This window comes from Lolium rigidum, chromosome 1 (assembly GCF_022539505.1).
Source record: "Lolium rigidum isolate FL_2022 chromosome 1, APGP_CSIRO_Lrig_0.1, whole genome shotgun sequence".
Classification (NCBI taxonomy): Eukaryota; Viridiplantae; Streptophyta; class Magnoliopsida; order Poales; family Poaceae; genus Lolium; species Lolium rigidum.
In genome coordinates this window covers 98691124-98702444 of record NC_061508.1, presented here as the reverse complement: position 1 = coordinate 98702444, position 11321 = coordinate 98691124, and the positions used below count along the sequence as shown (strand labels likewise).

Below are 11321 nucleotides of genomic sequence, written 5' to 3'. Positions count from 1 at the left end.
CTTTTCAGCTTTCGAATTTTGTTTTTCCTTTGTCTCTTTGATGCTTGTCGATGATGTTTTTTTTTTGTATTTTGATCCCCTTCCTGTAGCCATGTAATACGAGAACCATGTAGCCATGCTATCCCCTCCCTGTATAGAAGTTCATCCATCTCCTTTGTGAGGTTTAGTCGCTCCATACTGCTACTGTCATCGTTCCGACCGTGTAACTCTTCAAGTTTGGCCCTCTTCTTTTCAATTTCCTTTGACATTGATTTAAAGTGGACAGCCTTCCACCTATACAATCCGGACATCACCTTTTTATGTCACCTAGATCCTGACAGGGCACTCTACTTGACCATGCTTCCTCTACTACCGCCGATAGGGAAGGCTCCCGTTCCCAAGCCACTTCGTAGCGACGTATCGACCTATCCAACCGACAATTTTGAGCCCGCTCCACTGATAAAAGAAGAGGAGTATGATCCGACCTGGACGAGGAGATGTGTCTTAGTCTATAATCTGAAAAATATGCAGACCAAGCTAGGGTAGCCACAGCTCTGTCCAACCGGACCTTTACATTGCGGTCTCCTTTCTGTTTATTGTCCCAAGTCCAAGGAGTACCCACAAAACCAATATCATAGAGATCACAGAAGGACAAAGTCTCTCTGAAATCCCTCATCATACTTTCAGAATGTCTTGTACGTGAGAAGTGCTCTTCTTGCCACATTGCCTCATTAAAATCCCCTAACATTAACCAGGGTTCATATGAACAATTTTTTACTGATCTAATGGTAGTCCAGAAGTGATGCCGATCACTTGCTTTTCGTTCGCCATAAACAAAGGTGCACCGCCACATACGATCATAAGGGCCACCACTGATGTGCACATCAATATGTCGCTTACTAAAAGAAAGCAGATCAACAGTAATCCCTTCCTGCCAATATAGCGCTATACCGCCTCCTCTGCCATCACCAGATACTTGAAAACAGCCATTCATACCAATACGAAGCGGAGATTTTTAACTCGATCGTCACTTTGTCTAGTTTCACACGGGAACACCAAGCAGGGTTTATAGGACTGTACAAGGCAGTCCAGCTCTCGAACTGTCGCAGGATGCCCTAACCCACGACAGTTCCAGCCTAGAAGACACATTAGGCCCGGCGGTCATCCTCGAGGGATGCCGCCGATGATGCCAGATTTTCAAATTTAGTATTCTGATTGTGCACTTTCTTTGCCTTCTTCAAATCTTTTGTTTTCACATACGTTGGGGTGAGAGGGGGCGTAGGGGCCTCGCCTTCTCTAGGGTCAGCCTCCATACTATTGTCACCACTCTCCTCGGTCAGATTCATGTCCAATTGCTTTCTAGCTCCAGGATCGCTCTCACTTCCCTCTACCACATGGGTATTATGAGCACCAGTTTTGATTGGGCTTGTGGCAGAGTCTTGCAGATCTTCCATAGTATCTAAATCAGTATCTCCTGAAGAACGCTTTTTTGGGCCAGCACTGCTCTACCAACAAAACCTCCACGTAAAGGAGCCCGAGGAGCAAAACGGCGAGGTGCCGGTGTAGGCTGGCTTGCTCTTCGGACAGCTAGCATCCACGAACCATACTACAGTTGTTGTTCAGTCCAAACACCGTCACCACATTCCTCGTGATCATGCCCCAGAAGACCACACCGCTTGCAGAAAAAAGGAACTTTCTCATACTTCACCGCTAACCTTCTCTTCCCTTCAGGCATTGTTAATGACACAAACCTCATAAGGGGCCTAGAGATATTGATTCTCACTCGAATTCTCACATAGTTTCCATCATAGAACAGTTTTGAGGTCATCTGTACCTCCTTAACTTTGCCAACACGCCGAGCAAGATCATCCACTACTTCTTTCTTACGGTATAATTCTGGTATGCCATGAATTTGTGCCCAGACATAGACACCATCATCAAAGATAAATTTCTCCGGGTCACTTAAGCCATCGTAATCTTCGATAAGCACTCCCCATCCTCGAAAGGTCCAGGGGCCCTGGTGAACCACTTTCTTCCAGTCACCCAAGCAAAACATCTGGAAGATGAATAAGTTTTCATCAACCTCTCTACAGATCGGATCACGGGACAGATTCCATACGACTTTCATCTTCTCCACCAGGGCATATGTACTGAAGGTGCGGGATGTGTGAACCTCGCCAATCGCAAGCCACCTGGCTGCTTGCTGATATACTTTTGCTTCATCCACCCCGATCATGACATCATCGAGTTCTTCTTCGTTCAGTTCTAGATGGCTGAACATGTCATCCAGATCCGCATCCTTCCCTCTACTAGATGACGCAGAGGCACCCGATGCAGCAGACACGGCCTCCTCCACCGTCGGCAGTGTCACGGGATTTGTTCTTGCTTCCTCGTCTTCCTTTGTGTCCATGATCACCAACCTCGCCAAAACCCTAGAGATGCGTCCAGAACGCAGTCGCCACAGGTAGACCAGCGGAGAGTCGCAGAGAAAAGATCGGGCGAGCGAAACCGAGGGCGAGGGGGAACGAAAGGTGGAAGGGGGGAGCCGGAGTCCGGGCCGATCTCACGGTGGCGAAGGAATCGCCCCCGGAGCAGGAAACCCTAAATGTGAGGGTACATCTCACCTAAGATACATCTTCCTTTGTCCACTCACATGATTGTGTTGCCTATTGCCACTGCTACGGTTGAGAGGTGTTTTTCAGCCATGAAATTGGTGAAAACTTTTTTGCGCAATCGTCTCAATGATGATAGCTTGAGTCATGATATTATTTGTTATGTGGAGAAAGAAGAAATGAAGAAGATCACCAATGATCAAGTGGTGAAGTATTTTATGTCTTTGAAGAGTCCATTGTACTAAAGAAGTAAAAAAGGTAATGTGAACATTTTAGTTACTTGAGTACTGTAATTTCTGTCATTCTACTATCTCCCATTTTAAAATTAAGTCTGCTTCGTTTCTTGTAGGTTCTTGAGCATTGCGTAGTGTCGTTTGATCATCTACTTTGGCATTTAGAAATGTAATGAATATTTAAGTAATTTTGTCTTTTATTTCATCATTATTGTGCGCACTTTTATTTATTTATACATTATACCAAATTATCTTTTGTTACAAGCTACCAACCATACTTATATATAGTAGATTGTTGCTAAAAAAAATTCTGCTATACTAAGTAGTGCGTCAGGGTGACTCGAGCTCTAGCTCCGCCCCTGCTTCGGCAGAAACCGTCGATGCTTCGATAGGAGCCGTCAGTGCATCGGCAGAAGCCATCGACGCATCAACAGAAGACATCGACACATCGACGGGAGTTATCAATGCTCAGACAGGCCCTCCTCTTACTTAAGATGAGCGGCGGCAACACACCTATCTTTAGAATAATATACTCTTTTATTCATTAAGGATTTTTAGCCATAGCAGTTTAGCGTACTCTTCGATTACAACTTATTAATAAAGTTCAAGTTCATCTATGCAAGTTTTATTCTATAGGGCGCACCCCAATTTATTTGGGGTTCCTGACAAATCTTCGAGTCCTTCTGTTCGTTTGGTATACGTTGTCTCGTGCTAACTTGCAGGATACCGTCAACCCTAAGCCCCTCATGGTGGGAATCTCCGAGGAGCCCCCTCGTCAACACCCCACTGCGATGGTGGCCAAGCAAATCAGCACACCGTGACCCTTGCAAGGATGAGCTCTTCCGCAAGCTTGATGCCGCTTGTGAAGCCCGAAGACTTGAGGAGGCTTGCCTCCTCAAGCCTTAGAGTCACCTCCTGAAGAAGATGCATGCCATAAATTGGTTTCAATATGTTCCTTGAATTCTTCATGTAGGATCCCTCAAACACATCTCATAGAAAATGAAGGAGTGTCTCCAATAGTTCTATTCTTCTTGACAAACATAGCCTAGTATACAATCCACTTGTTTTAGGGGCGTATCTTCTCTTGCTCTTCTTTCTTTTAGGCTTGGTGAATTGTGTTTGCCTTTCTTTCCATTTTGGCCGATTTGTTGTAAACATTTGCACCATGTTAATTAATGCCCTTATTCTATTACAAAAAGTTATAAAGGGACTCATGTTTCTACATGTGTTTGACAACATATTTTTCATGTTATGCCCTTAAGCTATTCATAGATCTGCTATTTTGGAGGGACTAGCGAGCCAGCTTCCATGCAAATATCGAAGCTTTGCTAGTTTCTTCACCAACTACGCAGAAGTGTAACTAGGCGGCTTGTCAAGATTTTCATCTATTCACAACTTTTATTGAGCTAGCATGCTGCCGATATGTCAATTTTACCGTGATGATGATAGTGCCAAACCAAAACTCTACTTAACAAAATGTTCTTGATTGTTTCAACATGCAACTTTAGGCAAAGAATAGTGATCACATTTTCGTCTACCAGTGCGGGATGACGACGTCAACCATATCAGTAACAAAAATAGGAGGTTCCTCTTACTCACTAGTTCTCGGTAAAAGATCGATGATAACCATGTGGTTAACTATGTTCCCATATATGTTTATGGTCCTATTACTAATCCTCGTATTAAACTTGCTTTGCAACATCTCTTTTTTCAAGTAAGGCACATACATTTTTAAGGGTTACGGCCCACCATAGTCTCGAAGACATCCCTTGCCACTCAAGGAACTTAGACTTTTTTCAGAGTTGTGTAGGTGAGGTCTAACAACATACATAAGATGAGACATGTCCGTTTAAATTATACTTTTTGCAACATTGTCATGGCCTTAGTCGAAGGACCTATGTTCATAAGGGCATGCATAATGGTAGAGAAGGCATGCCTTCTCTTAGCCCTCCACGTCATCTAGAGAAGACAATAACTATAAGGTCTACAATGAATTATCTCTTATTGTTATCCCTTGCAATTAATGAGAACCAATTAAATTTTAGTAGGAAATTATATATGTTACTAAGGAAAAAATGTGGTACAATGGAGCAAATCGTCCTCTCTTATTTTCTAATATAATGTATCATCCTTTAGCTAAGGAAATGCAACCTTCTCTTAATTTCTTTGTTCTCTCTCCTCCAACTATGCAAATATCTTATGTGGTAATTCTAAGGAAAGGTTGACATCACCCCATTGTACATACCCTAAGGCCCTTTGAACCTTGTATAAGTTGCAACAAGAATTATACAAAAGGCATATCCTAGTGAGTTGATCTAATTTCTAAATTAGGCACCTCCAACAATTTTATTTGTGACATCTATCACATGCATGAGTCATGTGATCTTATTTCCCCCTCTATACATCTAAATATTTGATTTCTAATATATTTAGAATATCTCATTATAATAAACCATATATATATATATATCTTCATGTTTTTTATGGAGATATGTACCATGCATAGGATATTGCCAATTTTCACACATAAATGCATCCAACTATGACATGAGGTTGGTATGATATGGATCATATATACCCATGGTATCTAATTAATGTTTGCTCGTTTTAGGTACGGACTCATCCATTATTGATTATGTGTTCATTCAGGGAAACCTTCTTTGTTACCTTATATTTTTGGTGTGTAATCATTTGTCATATAGCTGTGGATTTCTTATTGTTTATATTGCTCTATCTATTTAATGATTGAGATCGAAGCAAATCTTATATAAAACCACATGAAAGTGGAAACTTTTCAATACCAATACCGATTAGATATAAACATTAAATGATAGGTATCTAGAAATATATTTCCTTATTGATTGACGCACATCTAAATTATACACCTTGATTCTTGGATTTGATCATAAGTGGGCACACGATCGTTTTGTCAAATTAAATGTTAATATATACTACCATTTGATTTTGGTATTTTATCTTTTGCTCGTAATGGCATTTATCAACTTCAATTATCTCTGCTCACGACTCAGTCCGAGACCGTTATAGCCGAAGCAACATCTTTTTTATTTTCCAGTTATAACCAACATTAGCAAGATGTGAAAAACTGGTAACCTAGCCTAAAGGCCCAGCCCAGTTACTTCTTGGTCGGCCCACACGTCATGTTAGTAAAATTTGTCTTTTCTACTTCGCGCCATGGTTTTCGGTTATATCGTCAAGCTAGGTTGCTTTATGTGATCTCAAAGATATTTTTCAGGCGTGTTTAAACCGGTCTTATCTGTACTATGAAAATTCTCGCAAGTTCAATCGTGTTTCTTTCTCCATCTGCCAGCCACCATATTTCTAATTAGATAATTTTTTTTCTAGATCACACATTAATGACGTCATGACACCGTTATCTTATCATATTTTACTTTCAAGATGATTTTTTTTTGTAGAACACTTATCTGTAATTGATAATCGCCTATTGTTTCCTTCCAAATATATGAAACTCATTATTACCCCCACATGTTATACGAGTTTTGCTCATTATAAAAGAAATGGGAGCCTAGCTAGATTAGATTGCCTTGTGCTTCTAAAACCCACTTTCACTAGGCATAATATGGCCTTTGGTTCAGACCCCGAGCCCGTCTCCAACACGCGAAGAGAAGAAAGGGAGGGCCACCACCACCGCTCTGCCGACCCCTCCTCCTCTCCTCCTTCGCTTACCGCCTTGGCCAGCCCCGAGGCGGAGTGGGACGACGCCGACGCCACCGACGACGAGGAGGAGTGGGCCGCCGCGTCGGCCGCCGCCGCCGCCGAGTTGGAGGACGAGGCCAAGTGGGAGGACGCCGCCCCCGCCGACTCGGAGGACGACGTCCCCGCCGCTGAGTCAGAGGACGACGCTGGGGGCGAGGCGGGCACGGGAGAGCCCGACTCCCCGCCCCGATGGTGGCCAAGCACCTCGGCGCGCCGCGACGCCCGCAAGATCGAGCTCTTCCGGAGGCTCGACGCCGCCTGCGAAGACCGCCGCCTCCAGGAGGCTCGACGCCGCAAGCCTCCACCGCCGCCGATGGGTGCTGGAGACCCCGACGAGCCTATTTGGCCACCGAAAAGCCCCCATTGGAGGCGCTTCAGGTATACCTCTTCGCCCGCCACCCCGTCTTCCCCCCTCCTCTTGTTTAGGCGCCGGTTCTGCTTAGATGAATGTATGATTACACATTTTCTTCACAAATGTGCGATTAGCAAGATTCAAAGATCAATCGTGTTTCTTTCTTTTTGCCAAGAATGGTCTTTAGGGAAAAACAGTGATGTAGCAGTTCTTGATGGAGATTTTACATATAAAATATATCTGGTGCTTCTACCGGAAAGGGGAAAAAAATGTGTAAATCTTTTATCCCGTCCGAACTTAGTTATGATTTTGGAGAACTATGTTAGGTAGCCTAATGCTTTTGAGGACCATGATTCTTGTTTATAATATAAGTGTGATTTGGTTTTATTAGCACAGAGACATTAGGGCTGTTTGTAGAGTAGATCCATCTGCTGTTACAGTTGGTACATTCGATTTACTACTGCTACATTATGCTATGCTCCTAATGCTAATGACATCTCGTTCGGTATCTAGCATAGGATTCTGGAGCATTATGTTAGCTAAGCTGTTAAATATATGTTTGCGAGTTATGTTGGCGAACTGGATTGTTCATGCCCTAGGTAGAGGTCTTACGTTCGTCCTTCCCGCTGTTAATTCAATATTGGAATCTAGCCTATGGATCTCAGAACTTTACGCCATCTCTAGTTACGTACGTTGTTCAATGCTAGAGATTTATGTCATACCATACTACCATAGTGAATGCCAATGATATCTTGATGTCTATTCAGGGAAATGGAAGCTTTACTATAATTAGGCTTTTCAGCTCACTTTCTTTGCATGTTTATGGTGTTCACTCACTTTTACATTTATTTACGTTTGCGCATCTTTTGTTTTTTCTATAAAGCATTTTCCTGTGCCCAGTGTGAAACTTTTGCCATCACCTCCAACAGGGAATTAAGTGCTACGAAGTCCAGCCCTGCTAATCCTTTGCTCAACTCTGATGAGAATTCATTATCTCTTTCACCATCAAACAAGAGCAAGGAGATGTTATATGACAAGGAGTGTGAAACTTTTGCCATCACCTCCAACAGGGAACTAAGTGCTACGAAGTCCAGCCCCGCTAATCCTGTGCTCAACCCTGATGAGAATTCATTATCTCTTCCACCATCAAACAAGAGCAAGGAGATGTTATATGACAAGGCCGTGGACCAAGGGGATGACACTGCATCATCTCAAATTGTTCCTTATGAGAATGGCCATGAAGAAAAGCCTCTGCCTGTTCCGTCTAAAAAAATAAAACCCTCTATTGATACATATGCTGTGCAATGTGGCAACTGCTGGAAATGGAGACTTATTCCTACCAAAAAAAAATATGATGAAATTCGGGAGAAATGTAGTCAGGTTCGTTTTCTTTGCAAACATGCCCATGAGTGGAAGCCTGGAGTCTCATGTGATGATCCGGCAGATATATCTCAAGATGATGGGTTCTGGGTGATTGATAGACCATGCATCGCTCAGACCCCTCTTGGGTGGGAAAGGAAAATATCTATAAGAAGAGAAGGGGGCAGCAGATTCGCTGACGTGTGAGTAATACTTTTTTTGCCTAGTATCATAGCTAATTTGTTACACAGCTTTACGTAGTTACTTGTTTATGTGATAATGATGTTCCAGTTGTTTTCTTATGCCACTGGGTCTTAGCTCTTTAGATCTCAAATGCATACTTGCTCTTAGTTTTATAGTATAACCAATTGGGCTGAATACCACCGATTTAAGCTCCTCCTACTTATAGGGGTGGAAATAGTTTATAATTTAGTATACACCATTTCTCACTCATGATATTCGCTTGCTGTAGAAGAATCTTCAATGTAGGCAAATCATCACCCAGCTTAATATTGTTGACATGCTCATTTATGTTTAGTGATGTTATTCTGTACATATTTGGTCGATGGTTGATCAGTCATTCCTGTGGTCTGCTACACAAGTAACACAACTGTATATAATGTACCTGCTATTCTGTGTACATATTGTATGACTGCTTGGTAACATTCTATATACATGCTTTCAGGTACTATTTTCCTCCTAAAGGCCCAGGATTAAGATCATTCAAGAACTTGAAAAGGTATGCCAACATCTTTTGGTCAACTTCCCTTCAAAATCTTCAGTTTCTTAAGCATATTAATGCCCATACACAGTTTTACATTCATCTAGCATGCCGATAGTTGCATTTGAATGGTATCCACTAAGCTACAATTAATCTGATAATTGTTACAAAGTGTTATCATTATACTTTCACTACTTCAATTGCTCAATTATACGAAGCACACATGCAGCATTTAGTTTTAACTTTTTTGGTGCCTAGTTTCATGAATCTGGTCTGTTCTTACAACTGAACATTTGAAATAACACAGTATGCATGCATAAACCGTGTGAATTTTTCCATGTGGTTCACTTCAATCTGTGTAGATGTTTATCTGATTTTCAAATGTTATACTTTGATAGTTATCTTCAAGACAGCCCAGATTGTACTATCGATTTACAAAAATCTGAGAATTGGTTCAAGGTACCTGAATGTCTCCAGGGCTACCTGAAAAGGTGCCGCGGTCAGTCAAAGCCTCTTGAACCAAACGAAGGTATTTTATGCACACTATTAACACACTTACTTTACTGGCATGGCATGATAAATGGATTAATAGTTGGAGGTGCACCTCTCTTCTGGTTGAAGAATGACCACTATTGCTTGAAATGTGTATCAATGAACAATTGTTTCCAAATTGCCATGTTGACTGAGAATGCATTACCATTTAATGTACTCCCACCGTCCCAAAAATAGCTGCTCAAGTTTGTCTAGATACAGTTTTGTACCTAGACATATTTTTAGTGTATAGATACATCAGTATCTAGAAGAAGTTGAGCAACTTATTTTGGGACAGAGGGAGTACTTGTAATATTGTCTGCTTAACGGAGCTATTAAAATGGTAGAACAGGTGGTGAGCTGGCTTGTGCAGGGTAGTAGTGCGTGCATATATGCAAAGTTCACATGTGCCACTCATATTTTATACTATCATAGCCGCTCTAGATATCATCAATTGGATCTTACTTCATTGTTTTTTAAATTTCTTTAAATTGGATGGCACACCTGATAACAGTGTAGACCGATGGATATTTTCTCCTAGACATGAATATAAACAGTATTGCAATTTTGTTAATGCGGGCTGCGTACAGTGAAAACACGAGCCGGACAACTGTGGAACTTGTACCCTGCTGATTATGGACCACATCCTAGATTAAGTTCTTGCAACTGGCTAGTGATTTAGGTATATTATAGCAGCTACTAGGATAGCCTACCCCAACTTGTTTGGGAATAAAGGCTTTATTGTTGTTGTTTGTTTGTAGCAGCTACTAGGATCACTGTGCTTTGGTGGTTGGTGATGGCTGCTGATTTCATCTACCATTATAGTTGTAATGTTATATACTACTATAAACCTTGCGCAGCAGAGGACGTTCTGATGTGATTAGCTTATCGGTATTTGTATGTCTTCTCTTTCAACTGAGATTGTTTTATGGCATTGATCATCTGTTTACTCTTTGTATTTGGGCAACCATCTTATATTGCTTGCATGCTTGTTTTTTTAATCTGAAAACGTGTCCTTTTGTTTCCAGTGCTACCTCAATCTTCTGCGCCTCCAATTCATGAGGATCTCGCGCCCAACTGTGTGCTGGCCCTGTATGACGAAGGCCAATACTGTATGTGACATGCCAGCCAGTGCAGAGTGTCAGGCCGCTCTCCAGTGCGATAGCATGTTCCTGTATGTGATATACCTTAGCTTGCTCCCCTAGTTTACACCATAGCTGCCTCCTGCTTAGATGGAATTGAGAAAGTTTTTGGGAGATTGACATCTCAACAGACTGATGTCGCGGAAAGTTAATAAAAGTTCAAAACTGCCACCTTGGTTATACCTCATTGTGTTGTGTGTGAGATGTGCATGTCCTTAAGTGCACAATTTCCAGTATAAGCTACCATCAATTTCGTTGAAACCAACGAAAAATCAGGTAGAGCATGGATACCAGAAGTTTCTGTAGGTAAAAATTGATGGGATACAATAATATCAGCTTGTTGTGACAATCGAGTTACATATATAGTTAACTGATTTTTTTGGATTGCTAGAATTATACACAGGATTGAAAGGTTAAGTTTGCAAGAGAAATGGACAGATATGGCGCTTTGTTGACATTCAGCGGAAACATAAAATGAGAATTGACCTTATGTTGAGATTCTTGTAGGATAAAAGACAGAGCAATATGCAACCCAACTATACGATAATAGTTTTCATGTAAAAGCTACCATCATTTTCCTTAAGAGCATAAAATATTGGGGTAGGGTTGGCTAAGAAAAGTTTTTGTAGGTAAAAAAAATAGATGGGCTACAAGCTT

At 41.6% G+C, this 11321-nt stretch overlaps 1 protein-coding gene across 1 annotated transcript; it reads left to right on the top strand.

The window, feature by feature from the left end:
- Positions 1-6838: 6838 nt before the first annotated feature.
- Positions 6839-10851, top strand: LOC124678446 (methyl-CpG-binding domain-containing protein 2-like). The gene is made up of 5 exons (XM_047214342.1): positions 6839-6937; positions 7841-8473; positions 8956-9009; positions 9390-9520; positions 10551-10851. The coding sequence occupies exons 1-5, from the start codon at positions 6873-6875 to the stop codon at positions 10640-10642; spliced, it is 975 nt and encodes a 324-aa protein (XP_047070298.1). The 5' UTR covers positions 6839-6872; the 3' UTR covers positions 10643-10851.
- Positions 10852-11321: the final 470 nt, after the last annotated feature.

Excerpts from the sequence above, each read along its gene's own strand:
- LOC124678446 (XM_047214342.1), top strand. The coding sequence starts at position 6,873 with ATGGGTGCTGGAGACCCCGACGAGCCTATTTGGCCACCGAAAAGCCCC. Across the intron at positions 6,938-7,840 it reads CCCCATTGGAGGCGCTTCAG|GGAATTAAGTGCTACGAAGT; the intron begins GTATACCTCTTC and ends CACCTCCAACAG. Across the intron at positions 9,521-10,550 it reads GCCTCTTGAACCAAACGAAG|TGCTACCTCAATCTTCTGCG; the intron begins GTATTTTATGCA and ends TTTTGTTTCCAG.